Source organism: Acomys russatus, chromosome 1 (assembly GCF_903995435.1).
Source record: "Acomys russatus chromosome 1, mAcoRus1.1, whole genome shotgun sequence".
Taxonomy (NCBI): Eukaryota; Metazoa; Chordata; class Mammalia; order Rodentia; family Muridae; genus Acomys; species Acomys russatus.
In genome coordinates, this window is record NC_067137.1 from 22964750 (window position 1) to 22984808 (window position 20059).

At 48.1% G+C, this 20059-nt stretch overlaps 1 protein-coding gene across 2 annotated transcripts in view; it reads left to right on the forward strand.

Moving 5' to 3' along the window:
- Rbks (ribokinase) overlaps nucleotides 1–18884 on the forward strand; it is a 79449-nt gene extending 60565 nt beyond the window's left edge. For both annotated transcript variants that reach the window (XM_051171045.1, XM_051170961.1), the window contains one exon: nucleotides 18676–18884. In XM_051171045.1, coding sequence (XP_051027002.1) covers nucleotides 18676–18849 — 174 coding nt within the window. In that variant the 3' untranslated portion in view covers nucleotides 18850–18884. The remainder of the gene's footprint in view (nucleotides 1–18675) is intronic.
- Nucleotides 18885–20059: the final 1175 nt, after the last annotated feature.

A 20059-nucleotide genomic window follows, 5' to 3' on the forward strand; every position in this document is an offset into this window, starting at 1 on the left:
TGGAGGAACGTGCTGTGGTTTGAGCATGGAAGGGACGGAAAAGACCCTCTGAGAGAGGGGAGTTAACTGCACACTCTACGGAAACTGACAAAGTCCAGTTTTACATCCTTTTGTTTTTTCCAGTCTGAACAAAGCACAGCTGGGGCAAAGGCCCAAAGTCCTGAGTGCTAGAGAAACGTCCACGACTGTGTCTGATAGGAAACTCCTTTTCTTCCATGCAGTCTGCTCCTTCAGTTTAGTGTGTGAAAATCTAATCCCTCAAGTCAGTCAAGACAATAATTTGCATCAAATACACATGTTTGCTGCTTTAGCTCTCCTTCCTTTTCTCCCTCTCTCCCTTCTTTCCTAAAATTAGGAAATAATTCTGAAAGATATTTTTCTAAAAAATAGTATAGGCCAGGCATGGTGGCACACACATTTAACCTCAGCACTTTCAAGGCAGGCAGATCTCTGTGAGTTCAAGTCCAGCATGTTCCACATAGAAAATTCCAGGACAGCCTCAACTACATAGAGAGATACTATCTCAATCAATCAATCAATCAGTAAATAAATAAATAAATAAATAAATAAATAAATAAATATCCATACCATGCAGCCTTATAAATCCTAAACATTTTGCTATTTTAGCTTCAGGTAGTTTTGCTCTTTAAAACATTTGAGAATTAAATACATGAATTTATATCATTTCTACCCCACAGTCTCTTCCCTCCAACTCCTCTCCACCCCTCCCCACCCACCCCACTCCCTCTACTCTACTAGTCACCCCAGGTCTGTCCCCAACTGAGTAGTGATTCTCTTAGAAAGCTTTGACCACACAGATAATAGAAATGTTGAAGTCCAAACTGAGCAAGGACAGGATCCAGGTCCCAAAGTCTCAGTAGACACAGGATTTCTTGCTAGCCCCTAAACTTGTGACTAATTTTCTCTGGTCCCTTTCTGAAGGAGTCTTAGTTTCAGGATGGCCAATCAGGGAAATGCTAATCAAAACTAGACAGACTTCAGTATGGTGGCACAGACCTGGGATCCCAGCATTTGGGAGGGGGAAGCAGGAGGATTAGGAGTTCAAGGTCATCCTCAGCTGTCTATTGAGATTGAGGCCAGCCCTGGCTATATAAGACCTTGCAAAAAACAAAAACAAACAATAACAACAAAAACCCGTATTGAAATTCTATTTGAACTAGGTGGTGGTGACGCATGCCTTTAATCCCAGAATTTGGGAAGCAGAGGCAAGCAGATCTCTGAGTTCAAAGCCAGCCTGGTCTACAGAGTGAGTTTCAGGACAGCCAGGGCTACACAGAGAAACCCTGTCTCTAAATAAATAAGTAAATAAATAAATAAATAATAGAGTAAAATTTTTTTCAAGGAAAGAAGGAAATTCTATTTGTCCCCTGTCAGAACAGCTGTCATTAAGGCCTTGGTGGGGATGTCTGGTGGCACTCAGAGAAAGGATAAGCAGGCTACCAAGATGAGACTTGATAGCCTATGACCATATAGTGGGGAAGGAGGTCCCCTTTGGGTCATAGACCTACGGGAGGGGACTAGGGTAAAAGCAGGAGGGAGGGAGGAACAGGAGGATACAAGTGATGGGAGAACAATTGAGTTGTAATCTGAATAAATTAATGAAATTAAAATTTAAAAAAAGGAAATCAAACAACAGGCTAGAGAGATGGCTCAGAGGTTAAGAAGCACTGCCTGCTTTTCCAAAGGTCCTGAGTTCAATTCCCAGCAACCACATGGTGGCTCACAACCATCTATGATGAGATCTGGTGCCCTCTTCTGGCTTGCAGGAGTACATGCAGGCAAAACACTGCATATATAAACATAAATATAAAAAATAAAAAGAAACCAAACAACAGAGGCTAGGGAGATGGCTCAGTCAGTGAAGTGGTCCCCAGGCCATGTTTTAAAAGCCAAGTGTGCATTTGCAATCCTAGTACTAGGAAGGCAGAAACAGGCAGAGCCTTGGGGCTCACAGGCCAGCTGACTCTATCTGACAGATGGCAGAGGACAGCAAGATGGCCATTTTCTGGGAAAAACAAACATCATTCTATTGGTCTCAGTGGTTTTCAAAGTGTTTTTTGACTCCTGATTCACCTATGGCTGTAGCCAGTTTCCATAGAGCAAGCCCATCAGTAGTCACAGCGGCGGAAGTGTACCTATGTACCAAAATCTCAAGTGCTTCCCTGTGACCTTCATGGGCATGTGTACCTGCCTTGTGGTCAGTGAGCTGTTCAGCAGGCAGGCGCTGAGAGCAGAAACCTACTCTTCAGCTGTCATTTAGGATTAAATATCATAAACAATTATTGTTAATATATAATAAATATAATAAGTAAATATAAGTAATAAATCTCCTTCATTTAAATATCTTGAGGCACAATGCTAATTCAGGTAGACTGCCTACCACACAGGCTTTAAACAGCAGCTCACCCCTGACTGAAACAGGCTCACATAGCTATTCCTTCTTCCTGACAGGGGCTACTAAGGCAGTGACGATAGGTTTGGGTTGTGCAGACAGAAGCAGGTATTCCAGCCAAGGTACAATCACCCACACCGGCTTTCAGCATAGAGTCTCCAGACAATTTTGCTGAATTCCTCCCTTCCTTCTCTCAGTGTAGACCTGGCTCAAGAGCCAGAGTGAGGCAGCCACCGTGAGGAAGTAGGGGCGTTATAAATAACCCAGAAGCTCTCTCCTAACAGCAAGTGCCTGTTGATTGTGTGGCCTAACAGCTCAAGCACAGAAGGGGCATGAATGCAACATTGTGCGATGACTAATTACTCAAAGGTCTGTGTGTGAGCAGAGGGGCAACCTGTGGCTGGTGCTCACGCTCTCAGATGCCTCTGTGTGTGACAACCTGAGGGCCCTGTGCCATTCAGCAGTTCTCAGAGAGCAGTCATCTTACTACAAGCAGCTTCCACCAAGGGAAGGAGGCAGCTGGTGGAGATGAGCACTTGGCAGAGGGTGTTCCAGCAGCCCCTGTGTTGGACACCTCCTCGTACTGGGTTCGCTGTTCTCTGTCTAGCATGGTGGAGTCACAGGGAGGAAAGCTTGTTGACCACAGAAGGCAAGGCCAGCCCTTAGAGCCCAGTGAGTCACTAACAGACGCTTTGGTTTTAAGTGCCATTCTTCGCAGCTATGAAAAGTTATTTGTATACGAAGTCTTCATTAACAGTGCAGGAAGAATAGGGCTTTTCTTCTTCCACTTGCAGCTTGCACTCAGGGTTCTTTTTCTCTTTCCTTAATTATAGAATGAGTTAATCTACCACAGACATTTGGGGGGGCAAATAAGGGTCTTAGCCCATTTTCAGTCTCCATAAGCCATTTTTCTTTTTTCTCTATGGCTTCCCAGTCTGCAGAGCAGTGAGGGCAGGAAGGTCAGTGGCTGCTCAGTACAGCCCAAACCACCCCCAACCTGAGGAGGCTAGCACAATCCATGGCCCATCCACTCCTAGGCTGACAGCGGGCCTCACGGCTCTGTGGTGTGGCCAACCCTCATCAGAAAAGAGGTGTACTGGTGAGTAAGGGACCCCAAGGCATGGCTGCCAGGCCGAGCCAATCTCAGCAAGTACAACAGGGCTATTTGACTGAGGTCATGTTGATTCCTGAAGTTATTATAACATGATCAGTTTTCAGTCAGACATAAAACGCTCTGGCTTTATCATCAGGCAATAAGCAAAACAGCTTTCCCGAATTTCCACTCCCAGCACCAAGTGCGTTACAGGCAGAAACTGAAAACAGAGAAAGGGTGTTCAGAGATGGCTGGGCATGGCTTGAGGGATGGGGCTCAAGCTTGGACCACAGGTAGAATGAGCTGCAGGGAGCGGGTACAGCCAAGGTTGTCTGCTTCTACGTTCTTGGACATGACTGCATCTTATCTGAGATCCTTTGGATGCAAGTGTCACTTCTTAGCACCCTGTCAAAATGTTCCACCTCAGACTTGGTGTGACTGGCTAGAAAGAGGCCATCACTGACTGAAGAGGCTGAGAGAGAACCCTGATACACAGGCAGTCCGAAAGGGGGGCAGCCAATGACTCTTGTCAGTCCAGGAGCCATCTGTCACCAGTCAGAGGGCAGCCTGAGCTCTTCAGCCCCATACTTGTGGGAAACCTGACCCCCACCTGTCCCTTGCCAGCACACTGCATCCAGCAGGGGGTCTGGGCTGTGACTCAGCCTTAAATAAAACCCCAGCGATACAGTTGTTGTTTTCACCTGTTCTGCTACAAATAAAGGCAGGGTACCAACAAGTGAGAATCTACAGCTTTTTTGCTTCGTGTTAGTTGAAGTTTAGTCGGTGCAGTGACTATAGGGAGACCAGGGCCAGCTTCAATACCACCTACAGCCGCTTTGAGCAAGAACCCTGGCCTGAACACACTTAGCGTCACCTCACTCTGCTTTACACTTGACCTCCCATTGATCCTACCCTGCTCTCATCCATCTAAATGAGAGGAAGCTTCAGCCCCATAAACCTCAATCCAGACAGAAATACATAATTCAGGAGGAGTACTGATGTCAAAGAGGAGGCACGCCAATTTGTGTCAGCATTCGCTGTAAATTAAAGAGGAGTACAAGGAGAGTTTAATGTAGTGTAGAATTGAAATTAAAATAGAGCCAATATTTAGGCATTCCTCCGCCTCCTTTTCCCCTGCTGTGACACAAAGGGTTGACTTTCTCTCTGTCTAAGCAGTAATGTCATATGTTGTGGGGTTCTTCTTTTCTTTTCTTTTTTCTCCTACTGGGATTTTTACCCCCTCAGGGTGAAACGTTTCATGTTTGTCTCTGGTTTCTAAAATGTGACCTTTTCACCTATTCCGTTCTGATCACAATAGCGAAAGCCAGGCTCTCCCCTCCACCTCCCAATCCACACCTTTCACGTTGGCAGCACAGAGAGGAGCCCTGCCTGCTCGGCATCGCTCAGCAGCTCCTGATCTTCCCCGACACAGATCTACCGCGTCACCTCCATACTTTCTTTTTGGAAGCTGGGAGAAAAATTCAAAGTTCATAATGACCATGTCTCAGTGTGAAGCCGGGCAAGATGTTCCTGTTCTCCCAGCTCCTCAGCGCACCCCAGGAGGGCCCTCCCTTTTCTAAAGGGAAAATTCAGTTTTCCTCAAACCAGCCAGGTGCAGCAGCACATCCGGCCTTCCGGAAGCAGGGGCAAGAGGTTCACAGCGAGTTCAAGGCCAGCCTGCTCTGTGTATTGTGTTCCAGGGTACACAGGGAGACTGTCTCACAGAAGTAAAAACAAATAAAAAGAGGCCTGTCTGGAGCTCTTATTTTATTTCCTCCCATTGTTTTTGACCAAATGGTGGCATTTTGTAGTTTGATCCCAGACCTAAGTGACTAGCTTTGGTTTTTAAAATGATTCACTCATTCCAGGGGCAGTTTCCTTCAGAGAGTGTTTCTCAGTCCACAACATCTGTGCGACCTGGGAACTCAGGTGCTTGGGAATGCAAATCCCAAGCTCCACCTTAGGTTTAAGACATCAGAAGGTCTGCGGGTGGAGCACAGCAATCCCTATTTTAACAAGCCCTCCATGCTGCTCCAAGGTCAAGATCGAAAGCCTCTAGTTTAGAAAATGGACGTTTTCGTCCACTGAAGATATGCAAAGGTACACCATATATTCTGAAGGTGTTCCAAAACAGTTTCAAAATGTTTATGGACAAAGGCCAAAGCCTTTCCAGGTACTGAGCCTCAACCAAAGACATCCCAGCTGCCACCTCATCAGTGGCCTTGAGCTCTTGCGTAGTTTGTCATCTGGAAAATGAAGGCCCGCCTGCTCAGGGTTGTAATGAATTCACTTTGAGTCACATCTGTAAACAGAGCATGCAAACAGACAGGAAAGTGAAAGTCCTGTCACGCTGCAGCCAGGAGTCTGGGGCAGGAACGGAAGGGCCTGTGTTTAGCGTTTCCCTGACCCAATTCACTTCTTGTCCAGCCAGTGGTCTGCAGGATGTGTGTCAGATTCTGCCGTTTAGCCTCAGCAAGTTGATCTGGCATTAAGGGAAACCATTTCCTGATTAGTGGCTCACCCAAATCTGAAGTGAACACAAATCTTGTTCAGACAGGCTATGTCTGTGCTAGTCTGTGAGGGTGGACCATGTCCTGTGGATACCAAAGCTCTCATGCCGAGTGCGGTCCATACCAGAAACCTCCATCTCAGACCTGAGCACTAGAGTAAGAAAAGCTTAACATTTATTTTGATGCCTCCAGTTAAGCAGCACAGAAACTCAGAGAGAAAATCCCTCAGCCAGCCAGATCTTCAGAAACCAGGACTGACAAACCAGACCCGTTAACGTTGAAGAACATAGGTGGGTTTTTGCTTCCAGATTAGTGGTCACAGATTCACCATGGCAATTCTCAGACAACAGACCTCCTGGCACATTTCTAGTTTAATCTGAAAACATCACAGACTTCTGGTAAAAAATCTCTACAATGTTCGTTAGGAATGATGTTTTTGTAACTAGTTCCCAGTGAGTTAACAGTAGCCTGACTTTCCCCTGAAGTGTACCACAAAGAATAGGGTTAAATTTTGCCTAACTAGGAAATAATAAATTATTGGTTAAGTATATAATTAAACTATGAAATTATTTTACTCAAAAATGTGTATATGTTTAGTGAGCCTGTAGTGACAGAAGTAGATGAGGCCTGAGGGCAGTGAATGAAGAGGTTTCTTTCAGGGGCATGAAACTTCTAAAAGTAGGCTGTGGTGATGGCTGCTAATCCCGCCATTGCACTACAGAACAGCGAGTTGTACTCATTAAGCTGGTGGACAGTGTGGTATAGGAATTAGAGCCCAGAGCCAGGATCTGGGGAGAGGCTGCTTGTCTACTTGTATTTGTTTTTCTGTGGAGGAGGTTGTAGCTCAGTGGTGGAGGCCCTGAGTTACATCCCAACACACGCGCACACACACACACACACACGCACACACACGCACACACACATGCACACACACACACACACGCGCGCGCGCGCACACACACACATGCACACACACATGCACACACACACGTGCACACACCCTAAAAAAAAAAAAATCAAATGACTAGCAGGTTATATAAACCAAGGAATGAGTTTCAATACTTGATTAATTTGAAGTGCTGATCATTTGGACTACATCGCCATAAAATAGTTTAATCTTTCAGAGAGTATTGTTAAGTGGACAGTCTCGGCGGTGTCACTGCATTTATCATGAAGAGGCGAGGACATGGACACCTGTGATACAGGAATTTGTCCTGTTCCCTACAGATTAGTTAGAGTGGAGACCAGCTTCACTTGAACACAGAGAATTTTGGGTTTGGCTGGCTGTCACCATGTGCAACTAAGCTGGTTGGGGAAGGCGGGAAGTTTGAGGTTAGGGAGGAATATGAGCTCACACTCCTAAGGTAAACATGAGCTGATAAGAGGAGAGTGACAGATTCCAGTGGGCGCTCTTGCGTAAACAGCCTGTCTCAGGGTCAGTCCCCCAGAGAGCTCACCCTGTCACATCTGCCCAAGAGGGAACCTTTGCCCTGTTCTGCCTGGGAAATATCACGGGCCACACTAGTCCCCATCTGCTCCCTAAATTCCTTCCCCTGGGGCTTTGAGACTTCCCAGGATTCACTGGTAACCACATTAGAACTTCTGGTTCAGAGGAGAGAAAGCGGGAACCATTAACAGTTGCCCCCCCCCATGCCAAACAAAAGAGTTACTCACAAGCCAAAAACCTTGAGCAGACACTTGCCCTTCAGAACAAGAGCCCTTACCTCAGCATTTCTCAGATTTATTTTCATTGTCATCCTGCCCCAAAGAACCTTGTAAAACCTTTTCCCTGTTCACCCTCCTTTTTTAATATTATTAATAAAGTATTAAAATGGAAAATATGCTCATATACACATTTAAATACAGTAGCTCTTTAAAGAGACACCAACCAGTGTAACAGCTATAATTTTCATGCACCCTGGCCCCAGCTGGGAACCCATGCCCTAGGAAAAGAAAAGCCCTCAGCAGAGCTTTCCTGCTCACCTCTGCAGTGAGTGGTGAGGTTAGTCACGTGGAGAAGACCCAGCAGCCTGATGGCATCTGCTCACCAGGATGGGCTCCGACCTCAGTTTCCACCACTGCTGGAATACTCACACCCCAAGCTTGCTCAGCCGCCTGCCACCACCTCTTCCTGGCAGTGGCAGCATCTACACAGCCAAGGAAAGCAGAGTGTTCCATCAAGCTGCAGTGCAATGGAGGTCCAGGGTGTCCCTGCCACAGGAGCCCCTTTCCATGCTCCTCCATCCCCACCTCTCTTGGCCTTGACTCTTCCTAGGGCCTCTGTTTGCTTAGCCCCTGCTCCTTGTCCTGCGTGAAAGCTTGAGACTTGCCCGACTTCCCCAATTCTGTACCGACTACAGGGACTTTCCACTTTTTGTTCTCCATTGCTCTAATCTCATAAAATCGCTAAAGGGTTCATCGAGTACCTCACCTACCCCACAGGGGAATGGAGTTCAAAGACCCCAGGAGGTTGTGATGGCCGCTGCTAGAGCACTTCAGATCCTGGCCTGCATAGTTAACAGCCCTGGGATACTGGCTTCTGCCTCTTCCCAGCCAGCCTTCTTCTTCTCCTCTGAACTGAGAACAGTTAACACTAGCACTAGCACTCTGTAGCTCATCACCCTAGGATGGCAACCCCTTTTGTCCCTGGAACCCTGTCTGACCCCTCTGACATGACACCAACCAGTCTGCCCTACTCTATTGACATCCGAGGCCTCCTGGGCGCTCTGACATCGTCTGAATTAGTATCTGCACCATCCCTTCCTACAGGTAAATAGACACAGAAAAGCTGAACAGCCTGTCAGAGATCACACAACTAGTGCTGGTGAAATGGGGGTATCAGAGAGGTCTGACCCCATGCCATTTGCTCATGGTTCCACTTGAAAAAAACATTGCTCCAGCTGTAAGTTTTAATTCGGATGACAGAGGGGCTTCAATACAAGGGAAAAGGAAATCCATTCACCATCTCTAAAAGAAGACAGAGCTAACAAAAAAGGGCTGAAGCAAGATTAAAGATGCCCCTGAGGTTTGCGACTCCTAGGCCCGGGCCTCCGCTCCTAGACACGGGAAGGAGGCAGAAGTCTATGCTTCCGTGTCAACCCCCAGAGGAGGCTGAGCCTGGCTGCCAGGCAGGCTTACGGGTCATTCAGCAATTGGGGTGACTCCCTAAAATGATTCCTGGAAGACAATCCATCCCAAACCAAGTGCAGACAGTAGGGCTGACCCAGAGGGGCTCCAGAACAAATCTAGGCCCCGGCACCATGTGGAAGGTAGTAGGGACCTGACCGCTTACATCTGCTCTCTCCCGAGCCCCTGGCCAGATCTTTGAAGAAGAAATGATGCATCATCATGTTTCAGCCATTTGCTCCTCTCTAGCCTCTAAAACCACAGGCAGACTGAGGAATTCAGCCTGCAGAGTGGGCCCTGAACAGCTCTATGAAGGGAGAGGTTCGGAAAAGAAAAGAAAGTGGTATCTACTTGTCAGATGGAATGTGTGAAGACATCAAGGAGGAATGCGGGGGCTCTGTTTGGGTGGCTCTGCAGTTTGGCCTCTGAATCATGCTGTGTGGGTCCAGATTCCTAACAGATGAAGCCTCAGGACTGACATCACTCTCCCAAGATCACCAGGGCCCTGTTGTCCCTCCCAGCAAGTTTTTACCTTGGAGAGTTTCAGCACTTGGGTTTTTTTCCCCAACCACATTTAATACCCGTCTCATTCCTTCCAGCTCACCCATTTTTCTGTCATCTGGAATTTGACAAACTAGGGCTCTTATAAGCCTCCCTCCCCCAGGATGGGGCATTCTTGGAACAGCTTGTGTTTTCTCCTGACTCAAGCCCATCTTCCTGATAATGCTGGCTTCTGTCAGTGCATTTCAGCAGAGGCTGGGCAGAGCACTAGGCCTCAGGATTAAAGGTGACAAAACTATCACCTTTGTCATGTCCTCATAAAGGAGGCATGGAGGACATGGGACAGCTGGTCTAGGTTAGTGGGATCAGTGACTACGCTGCTGCCTAACTGAGTCCTAGAAACAAAGGAAGGAATCTGGCTGCACAAGGTTCTAAGTTACAGTGTCTCCAAGAACAAAGATCCAGATGGAAGCAGTAAGAGAAAAAACTAGAAAGTAAGTTTATGCCAGATGTGATGGACACACCTTTCATCCCAGCACTTGGTAGCAGAGGCAAGCAGATCTCTGTGAGTTTAAGACTATCCTGGTCTGCATAGCAAATTCTAGTGAGACTCTGTCTCAAAATTAAAAAACATAATTAAAGTTTTATGTACAGTGTTTAAGGAGCTGACATGTCATCTTCAGAAAGACAAAAGCCATGCAGAATGCTTTAGGCATAGGGATGAAGCAGCCACATTTGCAAGCATGTGGAGGGTAGACTGGAAGGGTCTGGTCTGAAAGCAGGAAGGCCAGTTAAGAAGTTACTGGAGACCTCCAGGGAGGGCGAACATGATGTAGGGCAGTGGGAAGAGGATGCAGAGAGACAAGAGGGCAGATCCGAGCAGTTGAAATTAAGTAAACAACTTACATATACAGGAGAAGAGTCCAAGAGATCCCCAGGTTTTCAATGTGAAGATGTTTAAGTGACAGGAAGCCTGTGTTCAGGCAGCCACGGTCAGTTTGGCTGTAGCGAGCTCAGGTTGTGTGCAAGAGACATGAGCCTGGCCAAGCAGTTTCACAAGAAGAGAAGCAGCACATCCCAGGGTGCAGGACTTAGGACACACAGTATGCAGAGCAGCTGAAACTGTGTTAGGGGTTGGAAAACCCAGGAAATGGGAATGAGAAAGGCAGTGAGCCCCGGATCGTGAAGCCAAAGGGAACCAGTATCGACGGTGCAAGAGGAGGAAGGAGCCTGCAGTGAGCACAGGCAGAGGGGTCTCCGGAGTTCCGAAGGTCCCAGTCTCTTCCTTCTCCACGCCACTTTCCCACTCAGCTTCACAGTGTGCTTAACTCCCTCCTAAGCCTTCCACCTAAACTTTCTCACTGGGCCCCTCTCTGCTCCTAAGTCCCCTTACAATCCTCCCAGTGAAAGCCATGGCTTCCAGCCACCCTTCCTCGCCTTCCTGTATAGCTTCCCAAGTCACTGGGGCCAGGTAACCATGATAGCTCCTCAACCTGCTCTTCCGCAATCTGGTCATCTAAGACTTCAGCCTCTACATTTCCCCTGCTCCCTCCATCCTGGCATGACTGCCATGTGGGGTGACTTCTGGGCCATGAGGATGAGCCATTTCCATGTCCCACAGTTCCCAGGGACCTCGGCTCTGCGGACTCTTTACCTCTGTTCCCCTTCAGCCTCCGACTCCCATGGTGACTTCTAGGGTCTTGTTAATGCCTGTTTGAAAACCCTTAGTCCAGCTGGGTGTGGTAGCACATGCCTTTAATTCCAGCACTTGGAAGGCAGAGGCAGAGGCATGTGGATCTCTGTGAGTTTGAGGCCAGCCTGGTCTACAAAGTGAATCCAGGACAGCGAGGTCTCACAAAGAAAGAGAGAAAGAAAGAAAGAAAGAAAGAAGAGAAGAGAAAGAAGAAAGGAAAGAGGGAAGGAAAGAAAGCAAGCCAGCCCTCAGTCTTATTCTGGCCATGGCCAGCTCTCTAGCCTCTTCTATACTGTTCTTATTTTCCCTGTCCTGTTGAGCCCCTCGATCCATCTCCCTCCCTCCCTCCACTGTTCCCTGAGACATCAGTCCTTCTGTACTCCTCCCCCCTCACACACACACACACACACCTGCTGAGCCAATTCTAGTCCAAACTCCCTGCTCTTGCCCCAAGCACACAGAGGAAATGGGATCAGTGATTTGAGTCTGCTATGTCCCCACATAGTCATGCTTTGAGTGCTTGTTTCCCAGCTGGTGGCACTACTTTAGAAGGCTGTGGTGCCTTGAGGACATACAGCTAGCCAGCAGAAGCTAGCGCAGATCTTCGAGGGCAACATCAAGCCAGCTCTATGCCTCCTGGCCCATATGACGTAAGGAGTACCTGTCACATGCTGCCACATGCTCCTGCCATGAGCTGCACCATGCCTTCCCTGCCTCGATGGACACCAGCCCACCACTGGAACCATAACACAAAGTAACCCTTCCCTCCCTGGAGTTGCTCCCAATGGGCACTTTGGTCACAGCGATGCTGTGCCTCATCCAAGCAGGACATCACCTGAGAGTCACCATCTTCACTCTCGTCCCTGACACAAGCTTCACCACTGCAGAAGACACAAGCCCTTCCCACCAGGCAGCCAGAAAAACCTGAACAGTAGCTGACAGCAGGGTCTTCCCAAGAGTCTTCAGCTGCTCTTCCTGAAACCCAAGAGGAGACTAAGCAATGCCTACGCTCCCCCTAAGTCTCAACAACAAACTGAAGTGCCCTAGGGCAGAATTACGTGCAGGTGGTGGTTTACAAGCCAGCACAGGGGATATCATAATGAGGTGGCAGTCTGGCTTGGAGGACAGACAACCTTGCTGCAAATCTTACCTGTGCACACTGTCTTTTCCTGTAATATTGGTGAGCTGTTGATATGCCTTGAACCAAGGAAAATCTATTTCCTCAGCTTTAACCTGAGGACCCGACAGGGTTGCTGCTGGCCACACCTGTATAACACTGTGAAAATCAGAAGACCCTCTTTGTATGGACTCACAGCTTGCTTTGACTTGCCCATCCACAGGCACTTGGGTGCAATGCAACTTGCTCAACATATACCATAGCTCAAACTGTGCCTTCCTCCACGGGGTCCTTGTAAACAATGCAAGCATAACGTCCAGCTGGCCCAGAAAAGAGCCCGACTCTGAGAAGAATTTCAGAAAAGAAAAAAACAAAAAACAAAAAAGCAACTACTGCAGGCAACAGGGACATGGATCAACACGTGAGGGTGCCATGCTGGGGTGACATTCTACCATTCTTAAGCATTTGCCTCCGGCTCCTCGCTGCTTTCACCAGGCAGCCCTAAGACACTAGGTATGAAGTGGGTTGATTCAGTGTGGGCATAGAACCATGGTCTTAGACAAGGGCCCCAAGAAAATGAGAAGTGGGGCTTTGGCCAGAGGGGATGGTCTACAAGGAATGAGGGAAATGAGAGAGCAGCCTCCACATAGCAACACTGCCTCAGCCTAGCAGCAGAGGCCTCCCCACAACCCAGCTTGGTCCTGACCTTAAAAATTCTCTGTCTCAAGTCATGCCCTTGACATCATCTGACCAACTGAGCCAGTGCCCCCTCCCTGTAGCCCCCGCCCTCAAAGCCCTCCTGCCCCCACAGCACTTGTCTCAGTATGCGTCTGTGCTGCAGTCACTGATAACCATGGGACCACAGGGAGGAAGCGGTTATTTGGCCCCTGAGGTTACAGTCCATCAAGGGAAGTGCAGGCGGGAGCTCAAGGCAGGAACTGAAGAGAGGCCTTGGAGGAGTGTTGTTTACCGGCTATTTCCATGGCTTGTTCAGGAGTGGCACTACCCACAGTGGGCTCAGACCTCATGCTTCAGTCTACAGGCCAATCTGAGGGAGGCATTTCCTCAACTGACTCCCTCTTCCAGATGACTCGAATTTGTCATTTGATTTAAAAAAAAAAAAAAAAAAAACTAACCACCAAGCCAGGCGTGGTAGCATACACCTTTAATCCCAGCACTCAGGAGGCAGAGGCAGGCTTGTGAGATCGAAGCCAGCCTGGTCTACAAAGCGAGTCTTGGGAAGCCAAGCCTACACCGAGCAACCCTGTATCGAAAAACCAGAATAAAACAAAAACCTTACCACCAGAAGCCTCAGGATGCACCACTAGGCATCGCTGCTGCCCATCCCAGCCTGACACAAGAGCTGCCTCCACACACACTATGGATCAGAATGTCACAGAACACAGGAATGCGGTGGCCCTTGGGAAAGCGGGGAGTGCGGAATGCCCCATGCACTCTGGGTGAGCAGCTGGTCCTCAGGAGGGACGTGCTCTGAGAAGGAGCCGAGTACTAGCCACGTGGGCAACTGTCGGAAGGAGGGTGAAGTATGCCATCACCCCCTGTGGCATAAAAGTCATTTTCAAGCAGAGGTTAAAACCATCAAGTTCTATCAATGAGATCTATTCCATTATACCCAGGATGATTGATTGGAAAGTGCTTTACTTACAGGAAAATCACAGTGATAGAATACAGCTTCCACTTTTAAAGCACTTTCCATTAAAAAAAAAAAAAAACCATACCAATGTATAAAAATAGTTAGACTAAAGATGTGAATCAACAGCCGAGTAATTTATTGGCACTTGAAAGCCTGTGCTATAAATAGACCCAACAATGGGAATAGCAAGTGACTCTGAGCCATGGCAACCTGACCTCTGTAACACAAAAGAGAGTGACATACGACTCACGCCAAGCCAGCTGCCTTAGAGGAGGTCCTGAGGAGAGGACAGAATGGGGAAGTGCTGGGCAGGGCAGGCAAGAGACACAGAGCATGGATGGAGACACACCCCAAAGAGTGTGCAAGTTGTCCTACAGCGGGCCTCTGCATAAAATGCACAGCATGGTGTATTCAGGATGCTAAGGGAGGACAGAGTTCCCGAGACACTAAAGAGATTTGTCTCACTCTGTGATGTCTCCTTCTAGCCTTCCTTCCTGCCCACAGACTTTTACTGGTGACATAATGAGAAGGTTTACTGGGGCTCTCTCCCATAGTCACTAGCAATGCTCACTATTCCTGAGATTCTGCTAGTGATGCCTTACTGTTTCTGAGGTTCGGTTCCTTCTTTGTTTCATCTTGTTCTGTTGGGGAAGGTCAACATAAATGTGAAATGAAGCTGGGAGAGCGTGGAGGAGAAGTATCCAGCTCTGCAGCCTCCTGCAGCAGAGCAAGCCAGAGCGGCCCGCACCTGGACATCCTTGCCGTTCTACTCCATATGAAGGAGAACCCCTTCTCCACCCTCTATGTGTTTCCACCCTTGGGTGTAATGTGGCTTTCAAGAGCTGGGGCTCTGTGGCCCAACTGCCACCTGCTTTGGAACACCCAAGCATCTTGCTTATGAGTTCAAAAGCAGAGCAACTGGAAGTTGGTTCATCAGCAATTGAATGCACACTTTGGGTGGTGGTGGTTGTGTGTGTGCATGTGTGTGTGCATGTGTGTGTGCATATAGCAGCAAGAGTCCTTAGGGACCATGTAGAGGAAATGTGACATAAATGTGTAGGTGTGTGAAAACATATGCCCATGCATGCACATACAGAGACCTGAGGATATTAGGGGTTTCTTCCTTTTTGAAACAGGCCCTCTCACTGAACTGGACTGTTTGAGCTAGGCAGCTTGGCTACCCAGCAGGCTGCCAGGACCTGCCTGTTTCTGCCGCAAGGTACAGCCATGCCCAACTTTTAGGTGGATTTCAGGTCCTTGGCCTTCACAGCAAGTTCTCTCACCTCCTGAGTTGTCCCCTAGGCCCCACCTGGATTTCCCACATAGGCTTGACTATCAGCCTGCTGCTGAGAGTTAGGCCGGGTGGCTAGAGAGCAGCAGGGTCCCCTGTCTCCATCTCTCTAGTAGCAGAACTGCAAATGTCCACCACCATGCCCAGCTTTTATGTTCGAATCCACAGGACCCCATGTTTGCAAGGCAAGCACTTTGCCCCCATCCCAGCTGTGTGCCTCCTTTCATGGCATCTTAAAACTGAAGCGTCACCAGGCAAAGGTAGAGGCTTCCCTGACCTCTCTGAAGTGTTTAACCAGGCTGGCTTGGGGATTGCCTCAGTCAGCTCTGCTGCTAATGCCTGGAGCCTCAGCTTTTCTACAGTCACTGTCACAGCCATTTAAGTGTTCCTCCCAGTCCCCTCAATTTCAAGTACGTGGCCTGGGTTGTGGGGGACTCTCACAGTAAGCTTGAATATCCACAAACACTGCATATGTGTGTGTTATTTGTTGTTTGGGGGTTTGGGGAATTGGTTGGTTGGTTGGTTGGTTGGTAGCGGTGAGGTTTTGTTTGTTTGGTTTTTGGGTTTTTGAGACAGGGTCTCTCTCTGTAGCCTTGGCTGTTCTGGACTCGATTTGTATACCAGGCTGGCCTCGAACTCACAGAGATCTGCCTGCCTCTGCCTCCTGAGTGCTAGGATTAAAGGCGTGTGCTGCCACACCAGCTGTTGTTTTTGAGATACAATCTCACTAATTGGGCCTGGTTTAGAATGGAATTCTCTTTGTAGACCAGGCTCACCTTGAACTTGCAGTGATCCTCCTGCCTCAACCTCTAGAGTGCTGGGCTAACACGCCCAACTTTCATGTTTTCACAATACATCCTTTAGCTCACAGTTGCTCTGGTCTCAGACCCACTCGAGTTGTGCTGCTATGCTGGGAAACCACAGATTCCTGAGAATGTCTTTCTCTCCACTGCATCCTTCAGAAAGAATGGACTTAGCAAAACACCTATGAGCTCAGAAAAGGAGGGATAGGAAAGAAGAGGGGAAGGGAGAAGAGAAGCCAGGGCTGATGAGGGGATCCACACCTGCATCACTGTGGCTCCTTGTAAATGTCGTATTGCCCATGTGGGCTGTGTAGACACAGTGCTGTGGCTGTCTCCTGAGCCCACTGTTTGCCCTCCTCCTCCAATGTCCTTGTTCTGAGAGGCCTGACTTCTCCCTAGAAATCGACACTATTCTATAAAAACTACAGCGAGGTTTTCTTCAGATCGCTTCTTTAAATCCATACTAAATAAGCTTGACACGGTGGTACATGCCTGCAAACTAAGCAAAGACTCAGGAGGAAGAGACAGGAAGACCACAAGCCCAGGCTAGCCTGGGCTACATAGCAAGATCCAGACCAGCTGTGGGCTGCATAGTAAGACTGTCACTCATAAACCACACCCCAAACCATCCATTAATATTTAGTCCAGATGGCTTCTGTTCAGCCCTGTTTTAGACAGGTCTCACTATGTAGTCCTGGCTGGCCATGAAGTCACTACGTAGACCAGGCTAGCCTTGAGATTATAGTTTCTGCCTCTGCCTAGTGATTAAATCCTGGGATTAAAGTCCTTCACCACCATGCCTGGCTTTGTCCCTTTTCTTAGTGGCTATCACTGTGCCACACACATAGCTCCCTGGATGTTTCAGCTGAGAGAGGAACAACTGCACATCGGGCTCTCTGCAGAGGTTATGACAGCCGCAAGATCATCAAGAATTATAAAAACTAGGCCCAATGAATCAGTATTGGTTATGGGGGGTGACACTGGAAAGTGCCCCTGACAGCAGAATTTCCAGAGTTAGACTGCAATCCCGCTTGAACTTGTTTTAAACATTAGTTACTGAGCACATGACTAGTGTCACGCTGGAGGTGCTGACAATCAGACTTTGGTAGGGTAGTCAACCGGTTGGCTCCTCTGTGACCTTCTCCAACACAGACCCTGGGAAATGGAAACACAGCTGCTTCTCCCTGCGTTTGGTTTGAAACTAGCATCCGAATGGCACTCACCACTCCCTGCATGCATTTTTAATGGAGACATGGCTAATTTTAGGGTTAAGAGGGGAACATACTAAATGAGCCTGAGGCATCTTGTTCCAGAAAGCAAGCAAGCAAAAACAAAATGATGGAGCTAGCATAAGAGACACACACAGGAGACAGCTGAGAAGAACTCAATTGCCAATGCTGGGATGAACAGGCGACACAGTAAACAATATTAGCTAACAGCCCAAAGAATGAGTTCATGCTGATACGAGTGAGTAAATAAGTGGGTGGGAGGGCCGATCTTGAATGCAGAACTCCAATTCATGTCAATCCCACATATGCTCAGGGAGCTAAGGTGTAATTCAGAATGGAGCTCTACCCACTTCAGAGCAGGGTGTCTGGCTAGGCATGTAGCTCAGCTGGTACAGTGCCTGTCTATTATGTGTGAAGCCATAGGTTCGGTCCCTGGCACCACCACCTAAACCTGCTGTGGTAAGGCATGCCTGCAAACCCAGGACACAGAATGTAGAGGGAAGAGGATGGGGAGTTCATCCTCTTCCCTTAAAGAGGGCCCTTAAAGAGCCTTTGAAGCCGGACTGAGCTGCAGAAACCCCGCTTGGTGGGAAGGGTAGAGAGTTGGATCCTTAATGATCGGCTTATAGAACATAATATGGAAAGAGGAAAATGGCTTGAGAGAAGCCACTCGGCAACATGGTCAAGGGTACTATCACAACACACATCCTTGCTCTGATGTGACAATTTAGAGACAGACCCCATAGCCGGGCACAGAGCTTGATACACACCTGTAATCCAACACCGGAGAGGCCGAAACTAGCCTGGGTTACACAGTGAGACCCCATCCATGTTAACTGATACAGTCTGCAAAGTAGCTGACCTCTAAGCTGTCATCAAAAACACTGACACAAATACAGAAAAAAATCAAAAAAGGTGTGGAAGCATGACTGTAAACTGCCATCCTGCATGGGACGCTGGGACAGGAAAAGGATCCTGAGCAGAGTAAGATCAATATGACATTGTTAATACTATGCCAGTATTTCATCAGTTATGGTAAGGGTGCCACATCTGGATGCTGACAAAGCCAGACTAGAGTGTCTTTGCTCCTTTTCTGGATTCTGAAGCTATTCTAAAGTTAAAGTGATTGGTTTGGTTCCGGTACTGAGGCTTGAACCTACAGCCTCCCAATTACCAGGCCAGTTCTCTACCACTGATCCACAGCTTGGCTGCGCACTTGTCTTTATAACTGTGCTTCCATTGCAGGGTGCTGGTGACAGTTTTGTGGGAGCTCTGGCCTTCTACCTGGCTTACTACCCAAATCTGCCCTTGGAAGAAATGCTCAAGAGATCCAATTTCATCGCTGCAGTCAGCGTCCAGGCCACAGGAACACAGTCCTCTTATCCATACAAAAAGGACCTCCCTCTTGCTCTCTTTTGACTGCTGCTAACCCCAAATAAATATAAACTGGAAATAAAATATGCATGTGTGTGGCCACTCTTGGCTCACAGTTACTAGAATGTATCCTTCCTTTATAAGGATTATGTTCATTTACAAAGTTATCAAGCCTTCTTTGACTTAGTGCTGCCTTCCTATTTCACAGTCACAACAGCAACTTGAATAAGATACCACCACCAGGACCTGTACAAACAGCACCACTATTTGGAAAGCAGCAAATCCTAGTATTGGATGTACACTGTACAGCAGGGGTGGGCAGCAGTATCGAGCCAGAGCAAAGAATTTCCCAAGGGAAAGGACAGCAACCAGCGCTCCCAGGCACATTCTGAGAAGTGGCTGATACTCACCTCTAGCCAGATGTGTCTCAATTGATAGAGTACGTGTGCTTGCCTAGCATACGTGAAGCCCCAGGCTTGATCCCAGCACTGCCTAAGCTGGAGTGGCAGCACCTGACTGTAATCCCAGCACCTACGTGGTGGAGGCAGGAGGATCAGAAGTTAAAGATAACCCCAGCTACACAGCAAGTCTGACACACTCTAGACTACATGAAATTCTAATTAAAAAAAAAAAAAAAGTAAAATAAGATCACTCAATGGTAGACGTGCTTACACCTGGCCTGATTTTGATTCCTGGTACAGAGCCAACTCCTGGCAAGCTGTTCTGCTTATGTCTAACTCCATTTCCCAAGAGTTGGTTTTGCCAAAATCAAGAACGGACCTTGGGAAGCGACACCTGCTATGTTGGGACAGCACCAGTACCCTGTGGCCAGGGGAGACACTACATTATCTCAGCTATGAAGTAGGATACGGACGAGCAATTCTGAAAAAGCTCATCTTTCACTTTAAGCCATAATCTCAGAATGGAGGAAGCTGGGGAGTTTTGAAAACTGGTGGCAAGCAGCCTGAGAACGGGGCGAGGCAAGGCAGCAGCCATATATGAACACAAGGACCAACAGAATCAGCTGTGAATACACCATGTCCCCAAAGCAGCTACATGGAATACACCACAGCTACTCTTGTTGTAAAGGTGCAGATGATCGGTTCCTCTGCTGCCCTAGGAGCCTGTGACCAGTCTACATGCACAGCAGGGGCCAGGCCGGCCTACACTAGCCAGTGAGACCTTGCCTCAAAGCTCACACCGTGGACTACCACACTCATGGCTCTAGTGAGCAGTTTAAGAACATGGACCACTA